At 45.5% G+C, this 15891-nt stretch overlaps 1 protein-coding gene across 1 annotated transcript; it reads right to left on the reverse strand.

The window, feature by feature from the left end:
• Window positions 1-1145: 1145 nt before the first annotated feature.
• Window positions 1146-14546, reverse strand: LOC111153472 (zinc finger protein 622). Its single transcript, XM_022512496.1, has 6 exons — window positions 13784-14546; window positions 12707-12967; window positions 12311-12473; window positions 9221-9330; window positions 2618-2761; window positions 1146-1425 (listed from the first exon to the last, which is right to left on the reverse strand). The coding sequence occupies exons 1-6, from the start codon at window positions 14403-14405 to the stop codon at window positions 1298-1300; spliced, it is 1428 nt and encodes a 475-aa protein (XP_022368204.1). The 5' UTR covers window positions 14406-14546; the 3' UTR covers window positions 1146-1297.
• Window positions 14547-15891: the final 1345 nt, after the last annotated feature.

Genomic DNA, 15891 nt, shown 5'->3' on the forward strand with positions numbered 1-15891 from the left:
CAAAATTAAAACCAGGGAGTCCTCCCGTTAGTGAGAGTGAACCTGTGTACTGAGGAAACAGAATTCAGCTCTGCATCCGAAGTTTACAGAAAAAGACCTGTGTCGGGGCACCTGGGTGGCTCAGTGGATTAAGCCGCTGCCTTCGGCTCAGGTCATGATCTCAGGGTCCTGGGATCGAGCCCCGCATCGGGCTCTCTGCTCAGCAGGGCGCCTGCTTCCCTCTCTCTCTCTCTGCCTGCCTCTCCGTCTACTTGTGATCTCTCTCTGTCAAATAAATAAATAAAATCTTTAAAGAAAAAAAAAAAAAAAAAGACCTGTGTCTGCAAGGGCCTGTGCGTAGCCGGTGAGGGTGGGCACGTTCTCCCAGAGCCCACCCCGGAGAGACCACTGCTCCCACTAGAACATCAGCCTTCCTCCATGGAGCAGGTGTTACTAGAAGGGAGAACTTGAACACTTACTTCGGCAGACTTGTTTAACCCCCACAACAACCTGTGAGGTAACAAACATCTCATTTCACAGATTTAAGAAACCAAGTCACTTTTCCAAAGTCACATAGCTCAAGAGGTTTGAGCTTCGGGTTTAAATTTCCCATACAACTGTCTCTCCTGCCCAAGCCACCTAAACGGAACGCTCTTCACGTTGAGCCCTGAGGTCAGTTTTTATTTCTAAAATGAGATCTAAGCATTTTACATTGATTTTCTTACTCAACTAACTGCTCAAGGAAAGGCAGCCCTGGAAACGGAGTCGGAATGCACAGCGCTGTCGTGCTTTGTGTGGTCACGTTTAGAAATACAGAACCCTTCCAGCAAGCCACCGGCATGCTGCCTACCTTTGCCTGGACTTAGTGAAAGTGACTTGTGCCACCTCATGAGCCACAACACATTCAGATGAGTGACACTCAACTTCCTCCGTAGCTTCCCACCCCTTCATGTAGGTCCCGGTGCCAGAGCAAGGTTTGACCAAGTTCAGGGTGGACAAGTCACGCCTGAGTTTCCCACGTGATTCTGACAGCCAGAAATCAGTCAGAAGCTGCGGCAATGACACACTTGCGGGGCGGCAGTTTGGGTCCCAGAGCCCAGCAGGCCCAGCACTCTCGTTGGGAAAACACAACCTTTAAACCTTGTCCAGAAATGACACTGAAAAGCCACCGAGATTCTGACTTTTATTCTTAGGTCAGAACAGATAAAGTACAAGGAGAAGGAGCAGCGAAAAGGGTCTGTCCTACAACCCAGCTTCCACTGGTCCTCAGGCGAGGACACTGGGGCAAGAGGTGGGTCACGCAATCCTTGGCAGACCCTCAGAATCTCACTTGGGGCCGGAAGTGCATCTGCTTGGTGGCGTTGTTCTTCATCCCCGTCTTCAGCAGCCACTTGGATTTCATCCTCTGGACATATTGCATGTCCCGCTCGTGCACAAGTGCCGCTCCTGTGGCGGTGAAAGGGACAAGCAGTGAGGCAAAGGTTTGTTATTTGTGATCAGAAAAAAATCCAATCTTTACAGAGAATCTCAAGGCTGGTTGGGGGTGGGGGGGGCGTCTCTGGGTTCTTAGATTTAAAGAAGAGCTGCTAACCTGGGGTCTCCGTGGCACGGGCGTGGGGGTCATGTGCCCTGGAATTGTGCACAACAACTTGTACTTGCACACATTCCTTGGGGAGAAGCCTCACCTGGACGGGTCTATAAACCCCAAAAGTAATTTTCCATTAATCAAAGGTGACAGAGAGAGGGAAAGACCATAAATTGAGTCAGACAATATAGTCCCTGACGAGAGCAAGACAAAGTCAGTGTCCGCTAGATTTAAGTGGCTTCTCAGCTCCTAGGCAGCCAGAGAAGGCGGCCACGTGTTTATATATAAACACTGTGGCACTGAACATGGATTTTATCTGTCCAGGGCTTTCCATGACATCCTGAGGGAGCTCTCCCTTGTCTGCTCCACTGTCCTCTAGTGGACCGAAATTCTCCCCGAAGGTCTTAGCACTGAGCTGCACAGAGCAGACACATCAGAACAGATTTAAATAATTTGATACTGATGAGGTTTCAGAGCTTAGCAATTTCAAGGGCCTGTTTTATTCCTCCAACTCTTATTACATTTTCTATGGGAAAACTACAAGGGGTGACAGCCTTTATTATGTCCGTGTACTGGATCATACATGCACTAGGACAGTCTACCCGCACAACTCTGCCAGGCAGGTCCCAGTATTATCTCAGTTTTATAAATGAGGAAACAGAGGCTTAGGTGCCTTGAATTACTCACACTCGTCATTTAAGAACCACTTCGTGTATCAAGTAAGTCATGTCTGACTCCATAGCTCAAGCTATTTGCCACAAGGACACTAGTTAATTCCAACCTTTGTTGACAACTCGGTACTTATTTCTGCAACTATTATCTCTATGACATTTTAGAAAATTACTGTGCCAGGAATATGAGGTTTGTAAGTAATGGAGCTTTGGGCTTATTGCCATAAATGTATCTAGTAGTAATGAAAGTCCCCAGGGCCAAGAAATTAAGTTTCCTCTAGGGAGGATCCCTAAGGGCAACATAAATAGAAAGGACTTTGCCCAAACCCCGTCTTGTACTATGAGTTCCTGGGCTGGTCCACGGCTGTAGGTATCAACACACCTGTGCTGCCTGTCCATCCCAGGGCTCTGTACTGCTGGAGTATCCGGCCCACGGCCTTCCGATTCTTAGCAACAGCCACAGCTCTTGACAAGCCAAATCGCTGTTTGTAGTATCTCATCAAGGAACGGTGACCCAGTCTGGCACCTGTTTTTCAAAAAAGCAAGATGGAAATGCTGAATTGGATAATTTTTCAAACTACAGCTACAGAGCAAGGACTTTCCCAATCAGACTCTTAAGGGGATCTAGCTGGAAAATGGATATATGCTAGAAGAAGCAACACTCTACCTGCTGAAAAGAAAAAAAGATGAAGTAGCATAGTAAAAAATGAAAGAAAATCAAAACGCAGAGGGATCTTTTAAAAAAGAGAATGGCAAGGCATTGTTACATGAAATACTCGGAATCTTGTACTTACTTATATCCAATATGCCTCTCTAGAAATTCACACAGCAACACCTACTAATGTGGATAACAGGCCCAAGGAAGTTTTTTTGTTTTTGTTTTAAACACAAAGATAAAGTACACAATAATCCTGATGCTTAAAATCTTAAAGTCACAGTCTGGGTCTAAGTAAAAAACCAATCCTCCTTTGTTTTGCTTAAATTCTCTGTAGTGGTGGTTCTCAAACAGGGATCATTCTTTCCTCCAGGGACATTTGACACCGACTGGAGACATTTTTGGTATTACACCTGGAGGGGCACTACCAGCAACTGGCGGACAGAGATCAAGGATATCACCAAATATCCTACAACGCACAGGACAGTCCTCCACAACGAAGAATGACCTGGCCTAAAAGGTCACTACACTGAGAAACCCTGCCCTGCTGTCTTCTACAGGATGGAAGTCACCTGGTGAGCTAGAATTTTAAAGGATCGTCAAGCTGAATTTCCTCTACAGCTTTTGCTTATCTAGAATGATCTGGTGGAACTACGCAAGTCCATCATGCTTTCAGAAATGAATTACTACGGACTACCCAGCCCCTTACAGGAAGAATGTGCCGAGCCTCAGCTTTGCAGCAGGTGGAGGGGAAGCAGGAAGGTTTCAGCAAAGACTAAACTCCAGGCTCTGTCAGAGCAGCGGCTCTCACCAGGTGGTCCTGGCACACTGGTCTCAGCGTTACCCAAGAGTAATTGAAATACAACACTAAATATGATTCTCTCACAAGAATATCAATCAAAAACCTTCCCAGACAGAAATAAACTGTAGCGATTCAACAACAGCATCTATACAGCGGGTGTGAAACAGCTATTTCCACTGAGCATGAGTACAGGAACTATGGCTAGACAGAACCACGTGTACGGCTTCTAGGATTTTACACTTACATATATAAAACCATTTCTTTCAGAATCTTTTGTGTAGAAAGACCATAAACTGGAGACTATAAATACTGCAGATCTATTTGTTTTTAGGATCTAGACCTTCCATTTACAAGAAAAAAATTCTGTTATCAGGTTATTTTAAGACCTTAAACCTGGGGCAAGCTACCTAGGAAATAGTTTGCTTGCTACACAGACATGGGAAAGGAATTACTTTCAGTTGGTTGGTTTTTGTGATAGGATGCAAGAGATGTCCCAAAAAACCCCTTTCAATTCAAGGATGATTTGGTTTTTGGATACAATACGGATGAAACCTGTTTCCTTGAATCTGATTCTTCTGGCAGCCTTAGAGCTGACAAAGCTCCTAGACCACAAGAAATGAGTAAGAAGCAGCTGACAGATACAGACTCAAACTGCAATGAGGGCGGCCGTGGCAGGAGACCCTAGCATAGTTAGTATCATTTTGTGTTTATAATAATAGGTCAGGATGCTCCAGGTTTGCAATGCTCAAAACCATGACATGATAATGCTGACCATTAGGACAAAGTAAACTGATGTATTTATAGTCTTAAGCAGCTTTGGACATACGTATTATTGAGGAAAATCCTTGAAAAGGTTTCGTCACTCAATGCCAAGGTTTCTGCAGCCAGCAAGGGAACTGCAAACACACACCGCTGAGAGCTACCCCTGCTGAGAGCTACCCCTGCCCTGCCCCGTGTCAATGACGGCGAACCCCGAATAGGAAGCCCCAAGAATAACATGCTTGCACAGCTCAATGTGAAGGCCCTCCTCAAGGAAAATTATTTTTAGAACACAATGTGACTGTCCAGTAAGGAACACATGGGGTACGTCTTAGTTATGTAAAGCCACAATCTGTCCATCTACCTTTCAACATAGCAATAACCACATGTGAAATGTTTGCTCCTTCTTAAAAACTGTCCACTCTTAACAAACAGCCTTATAATCGAAGCTATTATACAGTGGAAAAGCAATGATCTCCAACTGTAATTTTCCGAAGACTATACATTCTCGTGGATCCACCACCAGTTTCATCCGGCTACTCAGCGGCTAACCGGATGTGTCTTTCACAGCAACTTACTCCACAGGAGCTGCAGAGCACGAAAAGTGAACGCAAGGAACGGAGGCTTCACAAGAAATGCTCACAGTGCCCTCTACCGGATGCTCTTTGTCACTGGCTCTGGGATCATCTATTTGATCTGAAATAACTAGATTTAAAACATCACAACTATTGCTTTTGAAACCAGTTGAAAGCAGACCCTACTAAGTGTGGCTGATTAAATGTCACCAAGCTCTCCACACGAGAATCCTTCTCAAATTAGCTTCATGCCGACATCATGCTAACACAGTCAAGTGACTGAGTATAAGTGAAAAGGTGTCTGAAAGGTAAATTTGCTCAAAGCCGTAAGCAGGTGATTGAATACACCACTGTTAAGACCGCTCCGTATTTACAGTGCTTATTTGGAGATCTCCCAAACTCCTGGTTCATTAGAAAACCTCCCAAACCAGTACTGAGACGTAAGAGAAAACCAATGACTAGAAACCATCATGTCTCATCATAATCAAGATTGACTGAAGGATGACTAGCTTTTAAGATAAGATGATAGAAGTATGGGTGATATAAAAAAAGAGATATCAGTATAGCTGGAAGAAATTTCAGAACACTAGCAGTCTTTGATTCACTGAGAAAGCTATGTTTTGTTATTATTTAAACAAATTCTATAAAGGTTTCCGCAATCATCTGTGAAGACCCATGAAGGTAGTGAATGACGGTAGTGTACTTAGATATTATTAGTCGCTCTTAATCTTCTCCAGGTCAGAGGTGCTTTTGAAAAACCTCAGATTTCCCCCAGAAAAAAATGTACTTACCCACACAGCCCCCCCGCAAAAAAATAAAATAAAACAAAATAAATAAATAAAAATGCATGGCACACACGGGTGACTTTAAAGATTTATTTTTTCTTTTTGAGAGAGAGACAGGGTGCATATGCACTCACAAGCAGGGGGAGGGACAGAGGCAGAGGCAGAAGCAAACTCCCCACTGAGCAGGGAGTCCGATTTGGGGCCCTCAATCCCAGGACCCGGAGACCATGACCTGAGCCAAAGGCAGACACTGAACTGACTGAGCCACCCCACACAGCTGACCTTAATCACTATGGCCTCACCCCAGGAAAATGCACAAACTCACAGAAAAAAAAAAAAAAGTGTACGGTGTATGGTCTGGTTAAGAACCTGTGGGGAAAGGTAGTATCTGGCTGCTGGTTAGGTCTTTCCTGAGTCTGTCTAAAAGTACAGTATTTCAGAGTAATACCAAGCTACTTACCATTCTTCACTACTTCCAAATCTAATATAAAAGAGCCGTCCTGAGGTTTATTATCTAATATTTTAAAATAATGTGACTCAGGAGGTGGACCGGCAGCAGTTAGCAAGGAAACCCAGGCTTTAAAAACCACGGAAATTAAACCTTCCAATTAATCTCATGCCACTTTCTCCCCTGACTGCATGAGAACGCAGAGACAAGCAAACTGCTCCCCAGTGCTTCGGGCCAATGATTCCAAGCCCCTGGGGCCCCTTCTTAGCCCACAGTGGTTTCTTCCGCTCTGCTTCTCAAGTCTGTGGCAGGCCCAAGGGGATCAACCTTGCTTTCCTTTTAAAGTCACCTCCAACTTCTCAATCACTCAGTCAACACACAATTATCTGAGACCCTGTGCTGAGATGAAAGAAGCAATCCGTTTCTGAAAAGTAATGGGGGAAGACAGGCAAGCAAGCCAACAAGTACAAAGGAGAGGAGGAGAGGAACGTTACTACGGATATGCAAGTGTCCCGGGAGCAGAGGAGACTCTCCATACTCATGGGGCAGGAGCTGAGTTGAAAAAGCTGATGGAAGAGTGAACCCAAGTCTTAAAGGAGGAGCAGCAGTAAGACAGAGAGGCACTAGCCATGCAAAGTCCCAGAAGGAAACTGCCAGGGGTGGGTAAAGGAATAGCAAGGTAGGGGGCCCGTGGTGTGGGAAGACCCGCTGCTGAACCTAACCTACCGGAAAAGCAATGGCTCCCCCTGGAGGAATTCCAGAGAAAAAAGAAAAGAGACTGGCGTGTGTTTCAGGAAGAATAGTGAGTGATGGAGTGGAAACCCGATTGATTAGAGATGGACATATGTCGGTAATGGTGACACAGACAAGTGTTAAAGAGAAGACAAAAAATATTCAAAAGCTGTTCAGGATTCGCACTTAGTAATTGTTTTGATGTGGGAGAGGAAGAGAGTATCCTAACAAGATGCCCATCTGGGGCCTTAGCTCATCTTAGAAAACTCAATAACCCTAGGAAATCCTAGGAAAATGTGTTTTCTACGTACACACGCAAAAGCAAACAAACAAAAACTCCTAAGTTACAAAAGTTTTATGTTTAGATGAAAATTTCTCCCCAATACACTGCATTTCTTAAATAGGTTATGCTCACTCATTGTTGTGCACATTTTAATACAGAACACGCTGAAGGCAATGCAAAGCTTTTTTTCTGCCGTAATGTATTGGTATTTTCACCAAAGAAAGACTACAAGAGGTTTTCTGTGATATATTTAGGCCTGTTTTGCTACGTGTCTGGCACAGGTCACAACACTGTTCCTGCTACCTTTCTCATCACTGTAAGGAGAATTGTATCTTCAAGAGAGTTTCTGCCTGCCCTTTCCTTCTACTGTCACACTTTAAAGCTTCCTTTAGCCTTAAAAGGTAATTATTCCAAGTTAAAGAGGGTTGTCTGTATCTAAGCAGTGATATTCTACATGAAAAGCAATAATATAAGACAGCTTCCTCATCACAGTCATTTCCATGAGCAGGACAGCTACTCCTGCTCCCAACATTGCTGCAAACCTCCCATGGCACGGTACGGAAGTGGAGAAAAAGGATTCACTGACTATGCTCTTGGGTCAATTATTCAACCTATCTAAGTTGCAACTGGCTCACAGGTCAAATAAGGACATGGAACCTAACCCACAGGCTTGGGTTAAAAGATAAAACAGTATACCCAGCTACCATGCTAACTGCTCAGTAAATACCACTTACTATTAGGATCTTACTATCTTTACTGTTCCATTCCCTTTCCTTCTCATAGGTGTCTTCCATAGTTTCTCTCATTCTTATTAGCTCATCATAACACTGTAAACAATATGGGGTGCTTCTCATATTCACGTTTTTTCCCCCACCTTATCATACCTGGGATAAATTCCCACATCAGTTAAATGTTCCCTAAAGTAGCAGGCATAATTCAAACTCCAAGCCTTCCTACCATAATTAGAATACAAATAGGCAACCGCATACTGTCAAGCAGATACTCCCGGGACAGACTACCAGCTGGAAGTCTGAGCAACACAAGGAAACAGGAATCAGTGCGAAGAATAAGAGTAGGGCCATGCATGTGCACCCGAATGTTCACAGCAGCAAGGTCCACAATAGCCAAACTGTGGAAAGTACCTAGATATCCATCAACAGACGAATGGATAAAGAAGATGTGGTACATATATACAAGGGAATACATTGCAGCCATCAAAAGAAATGAAATCTTGCCATTTGCGACGATGTGGCTTAAACTAGAGGGTATTATGCTGAGTGAAATAAGTTAAGTCAATCAGAGAAAAACAAGTATCATATGATCTCTCTGATATGAGGAATTTGAGAGGAAGGGCTGGGGTTCGTGGGGGTAGGGAAGAAAAAAATGAAACAAGATGTGATTGGGAGGGAGACAAACCGTAAGAGACTCTTAAGCTCACAAAACAAACTGAGGGTTGCTAGGGGGCGGGGTAGGGGTAGGATGGTTGGGTTATGGACACTGGGGAGGGTATGTGCCATGGTGAGTGTTGTGAAATGGGTAAGCCTGATGATTCACAGACCTGTATCCCTGGGGCAAATAATACATTATATGTTAATAAAAATAATTAAGAAAAAAAAGAAAGAAAAAGAGTAGGGCCATGATTTATAAGAAAAACCTAAATAAGGCAATAATTATAATAAAGAGCCAAATGGAAATGTCTATGTATTTGAAAGGAAATGACTGATACAGCATTTGGAATCCTAAGAGAAGTAAGCAAAGACACTGATTTAATTTCAACAGAACAGCTAACATAGAGCTAAGTGGCAACCTTCAGAGTTAACTGTGTATCTGGGAACATAAAATTTAAAGTTCAAGCACCTCCCTCAGAATGGAAGGGGACTGATGGAACATGCCTCTCTAATCATCCCATCGCCACGAAGCTATTTATCTTTGACAAATACACTTACCAGAAGGAAGAATCAGCTCCATGGTTTCATCATCATAGCCTAACAGCCTTTCTGAGCACAACTCGGTCTCATCAGGGTACTCCCCTTCCTTGTAATCTGGATAGCTACTCCTGTAACAGTGGTATGAAGAATGGCATTAATAAAAAGACTAATACCTCAAATATAACTAAAAGACAAACTGTATTTGCAAAATGGCAAACCCACTAGTTATCAACAAGCAGGAAGTAAACAGCTGCAGGGATGACAAGCAGAAAGGTTTAGAGAAAAACCAACGTGGTGGCACCCTCTGTAATAAAAATAAGCAAGTGACCTGTAAACTCAGGATGGGTCACAGGCCTACGTGTAAAATGCGAAACTAAAAGAATGCCTAGAATATAACATGGGAGAAAATCTAGATGACTTATGGGTTTGGTGAGGACTTTTTACATATACCACCAAAGGCACGATCCATGAAAGGAATAATTGATAAGCCGGACTTCGTTAAAATGAAAAAACTTTTGCTCATTGCTTAAAATGAAAAAAACAGAAGCCATATATCACTTCTCGGCCTTCGGCTAAGATCAAGTGTAAAACAGAAGCCACAGACTAGGAAAAGATATTTGCAGAAGGCACGTCTGATAAAGGACCATTATTCAAAATACACAAAAAACTCTTAAAACCCAAGAAGAATATAAACCAGATCTTAAAATGGGGCAAAGACCTTACTGGGCACCTCACTAAGATATACAGATTGTAAATGAACATGTAAAAAGATGCTTCGTATCATGTCATCAGGGAAATGCAAAATCAAATGCGGTAACACCACACACTTACTAAAATGGCCAATATGCATTTTGGTGGATGGTGCAGGCATTTTGCAAGACAGATGGGCCACAAAACGGTGCAGGTGTTTTGCAAGACAGCTGGGCATTCTTGAAAACCAAACATACTCTTACCACAGGATACAGCAATTGGGTTGTTTGGTATTCATCTAAAGAAGCTGAAAACAGGTCAACACAAAAACCTGCACACTGATAGTTATGGCAGCTTTATCCGTAACTGCCCAAACCTGGAAGCCACCAAAACATCCTTCAGTAGGTGAGTGGGGTCAACTGTGGTGTATCTGGACAATGAAACAGAATTCCTACTCAAAAGAAATGAACCATCAAGCCATGATAAGCCATGGAGAAAACTTTAATGCCTATTACTAAGTGAAAGAAGCCAGTCTGAAAAGACAAGGAGAGAAGAACAGGTGGACTCCATACTCAGGGCAGTGACACTACTCTGTATGAGGCTGTAATGGTAGACACGTCATTACGCATTTGTCCAAACCTACTAAATGCACAACAGTAACAGTGAACCCTAATATAAACCATGCACTTGATGATAATGGAGTGTTAATGTAAGTTCATCAATTCCAACAAATATACCACTAGTGAGGGATGTCCATAATGAGGGAGGTCATGCATGTATGGATGTGGGAGATATGAGAAATCTCTGTAACCTGCTCAAATTTGCTGTTAACATAAAATTGTGCTTTAAAAAGACTGAGCAAATGACCTATAACTAAATTCTTTCACCTATTTGTTTCTCCCTAAGAGGGTTGCCAGGTAGGAAGAGGAGGAGAATGGGAAGCTGGAAATGCAGCACTCCTCAATTTAACCATTCTAAAAACAAGTTCTGGAACAGTGCCGTCCAACAGAATTCTGTGATCACAGAAGCTTTCTATGCTTGTGTGTCCAATATAGGAGCTACTAGTCATATGTACTTTTAAGCATTGAGCTCTGAAATCTAGGTAATACAACTAAAGTACTAAATTTCTAAATTTTAAATTTAATTTCTAATTAATTTACATAGCTGCATGAATACACCAAGCATTTGACATTTTGGACTGTGCAATTCTAGAAGAATTTCTATGTTCCTAGAAATGTTCTCAATGATACACAGAAAAGAACTAGAGAATTATACATTAAAATGTTAACATTAAGACAGATAACCCAATCCCAATAAAGAAACAGACAAAAGACTTGATCAAACACTTCATAAGAGATATCCAAATGACCAATTACATAAAAGTGTTTTCAGCTACATTAATTATCATGAGGGAAATGCAAATTAAAGCCACAACCCAGACACCAAATGGCTGAAAAGAAAAACTTTTCCTCAATGCAATAGAAGAATGAGGAATCAGGAGGAACATGCAAAAGGATGATTTAAAAGACTAGGACTGGGGCGCCTGGGTGGCTCAGTGGGTTAAAGCCTCTGCCTTGGGCTCAGGTCATGATCCCAGGGTCCTGGGATCGAGCCCCGCATTGGGCTCTCTGCTCAGCGGGGAGCCTGCTTCCTCCTCTCTCTCTCTGCCTGCCTCTCTGCCTACTTGTGATCTCTGTCTGTCAAATAAATAAAATCTTTAAAAAACAAAACAAAACAAAAAAACAACAAAAAAAAAGACTAGGACTTTTCTGAACACATGTATCTGGAGACTATGCATGCTTGACATAGTAATTACACACAACTGCTTGTGTGCTACACAAATACATACCTTTGACCAGTGCTAGGTCAAAGGTACTACGATACTAGTAGCTGTTCAAAAGTGCCTGGCACAGATTCCTTGCATCATGGACGAATTATCCGACTTTCTAGTTAAGGGTGAACCACCTATGGGATAATGTCACCATCAAATGCCAGGGACTGGCTGAGTTCAGCAACCACCTCCATTCCCTTGGGAGACAGTTTGTGATTCAAGGACTCTCAGGGAAACCAAGACATGAAATCTAATTTCCTCCCTCCGTTCACAAGATTAGGCAAAGCTGAGCTCCTAACCATTTAAACCACAAAAAAAGAAACACAAGTTTTAAAATCAGGCAAACTTCAGTGTGGGCCTGAGATTGTCTCTTCATCTTATCTTTTATTAAATGTGTGTGCTCAACTCCCAGTCTGTTTCTTATCCATAAAACGAGAGGGAACAATTACCCACACAGAAGTGTTACAAAAGTTATAAAGCGTATATTGTGCTGTGCTGGACACGCGTCAGGCTGCGGGACATCTAGTAGCAATTCAATGCAAATGCGATGACCTCGCTTTGCTTCACATTACAAACTACAGACTTACCTAAAATCATAGAAGTCTGCAAATTCCAAAGCAGCATCGCCATCTGCGAAGAGCTTACAGTGACTTTTGTCATTCATGTGTGCCTGTACGGCTTCCGTGGAGTAGAAGGACTTCCCTTTCTCATTGCACCACAAGCAAATCTTCCCAACACCAACTTTCTCTCCTGAAAAAATAATTCAAGGACAAAATGTAAGAGGACAAAAAATAATCTGCAGCCAGATTAAAGCTCACAATTTATCGCCACAATTCAAAAAACATGCATTAAGTTTTTGATCTTTACAAAATAAGCACATAATTAAATCAAAGATGGACGGGAAACGAAAAACGAATGTTCCCTTAAAACTTGTCCCCAATAATGTAGTATTTCCTCATTAAAAGTAAAACTATTGTACTTACCCAAATATCTAATCAGTCCCTTAAGATCTGAAAGATATTCTATATCAGGAATAAAGAAGCTGTGGACTTTAGTCATATGAGCCACATTCTTCACAAGAGAGCTTGAATGATGGGGACAAAATAAGCAGTCTGTTATGGGGATGGCACCAACGAAGGGGCCTCTCCCAGCCTCCTCCCCCTCTGCATCCGGCTCCTCTGCTTCGTCTGTGGCGTCAGCGTCCTCATATTCCAACTCCTCTTCAGAATCAATATCTTCCCAATCTTCAAGCCAGAGATTTGAAAAACCATTAGTTTAAGAAAGTGGTAACTGCAATTGAAGAAACTGCAAAGATTCACAAACATGAGATGGTACAGTCTTTTATCTGGGGGGACAGGATGCCAATTACATCCAAGGACAAACCCTCTTTTAAGATCTCAATTTTAGCTGGTCCATTTACACAGACGAGTTTGTATCGCTCAAAGTTTCCTGATCTTTCTCTTCCTGCATACAGTAAACTGGAGGGAGTCTTGTCCTTTCCTAAACCTATATGAACACAATCAGTATAACTGGAGGTAGGAAGAGGGTAGGAAAGAATAAATAGCTCATAAAATCAAGGAGGCTCAGTTGCTGGCCCCAGCTCCACATTTCAGGTTAGCTAGCTCACGCTGAAGCCTTCACTTTGTGTTTTAACCAACTAAATTAAGTGCAAAGCCGTGGAAACTAGAAACCCAGGAGAATTACAAACCCTACATAAGTCGGTGTGGGCGGTAGTCCTCTCCGACGCGTACGTCAAAAGCCTCCTCTTTCAAAACAGAAACCATCGATTCATTCCGTAACTGTAAGTAAGAACTTATTCCTCCCCCCCTCGCCCCAGGTTAGGTTTCGGGCCCTGAATCTACAACAGTTAACTAAGCAGACAAAATCCTCCGTGGGGACGATGGCCAGACTAGTCACTTCAGAAAGTACCGAAAACGGCCCGCACTCGCCATTTTCACTTAAAAAACGGGCGCCTCCTCCCCTCCAACTTCGAGTATACATCTGGAACCTGGGGGGGGGGGTTCCAGACATGGGACATCTGGAAACGGGGAGGCCATTACCTTCTTCATCCAGGTCCTCCTCACTCTCCTCCTCCTGCTGCTGCTTTGTAAACTTCTTCGCCTGCTGCTCAAACCACTGGAGCCGGGGAGGCTTCTCGGCCGGGTCCCGCTCGTGAGCCGCACGTCCCGCACGGGCCAGCGACGCGGGACTCCTGGGCGGCGACTCCTCCGGCGCCGCGGGGGCCTTCTTGGGCGACAGGGACGGCTGGGCCTTGATGGCCTGCTGGATGGCCGCGTTCATGGCATCCTTGTCCACGCTGTCCACGCCCAGCCCTTTCTCCAAGTTCTTTTCGTTCATCATCTCCACTTTCCGACTCACGGCGCGCACGGCCTTCTTCTCCAGCTCCACGTGCCGCCGGGACTTGAGATGGTTTTCGTAGGCGTTGAAAGAGGCAAACTTCTTACTGCAGACGGTGCAGTAGGTGGCCGTGCCCTTGCTCTCCTGCTCCGTCACGGCCCGCTGCGCCCGCACGCGCTCCTGGAAACCCTCGGCCGTGACCGGGGCCATGTCGGCCACCTTGCGCTTCAGGTTGTAGCGGTGCCAATCCGTCTTGTAGTGGGCCCGCTGCACGTCCGCGTCGCCGAACGCCACCCGGCAGGTAATGCAAGTGTACGTCGCCATCGCCAGGGCCGAAATAAGAGGCGGCAGGGGCAAAATTCTAGCGACGTCAGTCTTAACGCCACCAGACGCTCAAACCTCTACTCGCCTCAAAGCCCAACAAAAACCAGACCGGACGCCGCCTTCCAGGCTGGATCTGCGAGAACTTCCGGCACACTAGGGAAGTTATGCTCGGCTGGACAGGAAGTTCCGCCTCTCGATCTGCAGCTGCGTCCCGCGCCGGTCCCGGAAGGCCAAGGAAGGCCTGTGGCTAACCAGGCCCCGCCCAGTCGGCCTGAAGTGGGTGTTGACTGAGTTGTTCTGAAGTGGGTGTTGATCAAAGTGGGCATGAGATGGGCGTGGACTGGGCCAGCCCGAGGCGGGTGTTGATTGGATCAGCCTGAGGTGGGTGTTGACCGGACCGGCCTGAGGTGGGTTTTGATTGGACCAGCCGGAGGAGGGTGTTGATTGGGTCCTTGCGGGAAGGTGTTGCTTACTCGGCGCAGCGCCCACCAGGTTACTGCCCCAGGTGGTTGTGCGGCGTGGGATGACGCGCGGAAGGGGAGGACAAGGGGACGGCTCCGCGGGAGAAGGAGGCCCCGGAGGAGGTGTCCGGTGACCAGGCGATGGTCGGGGCCTCTCCGAGAACCTAGCCCTGCGCTCCGGCAGCTTAGTGAACGGGTGTGGCGAGAGCCAGGCCCGCCCTTCAGTCCCAGGATCGGACCACCCGAGTGCCCGCCAGGCCGGCCGGAGTCGCGGGGAACCGGGGCCTCGGGCAGGGCGCTGCGGGAATTCGCAGGAAGGCGGGCGAGGCCCGGCCAGAGCCTCGGTCTCTGCGGGGCAGCCCTTCCAGCAGGGGGCGCACGCGACACGCTTGGATGAAAAGTTGGCGGCTGGGAGCCGGGCCGCGCCAATGGCTGGAGACAGGTAATCCCGGCCACAGAGGTCCTGCTCAGTCGCGCAGCAGCCCCGTTTTCAAAAATGCAAAAAGAAAGAGGCAAGACACATGTTTTATCCAACCCAACATATACAAATATTGTCATTTGAACGTATCAGTTCAGAAGATGATGAGAAACTTTTCGCTCGCGTGTTGGTACCTGATCTTGGGACTTCGGTGTGTGTCACGCGGGGAGCGCGCATTTCCGGTGCGCGGTCGACTGCGTGGCCTCGCAGGCGCGGTGGAGGAGGCGTGAGTGTTGGGTTTTAGGCACGGCTTGGGCTCATCTGCACGGCCTCGCCCAACCTGTCAGCCCTGGTCAGGAATCGAACTTTACGTGCTCAGAATCCAGGCGGCCCGTGGCACCCAAGAACACAGAGACGTTTTTTAATATGTAGGTCAAGTCCCGTTGCTCTTGTTCACAAGCCTCCAGTGGCTTCCCCAGATCCCACTTACTTCTTTTGGGGGGGGGGGGGGGGGGGGGGGGGGGGTGGGTGTGTGTGTGTGTCCCGGCTTCAGTCATCTGTTGAAAACCTAATGCCCATGTGGGCCGTGTGGGAGGCGGTTAGGAGA

This window comes from Enhydra lutris, unplaced genomic scaffold (genome assembly GCF_002288905.1).
Source record: "Enhydra lutris kenyoni isolate GAN:26980312 unplaced genomic scaffold, ASM228890v2 scaffoldscaffold32, whole genome shotgun sequence".
Lineage (NCBI taxonomy): Eukaryota > Metazoa > Chordata > Mammalia > Carnivora > Mustelidae > Enhydra > Enhydra lutris.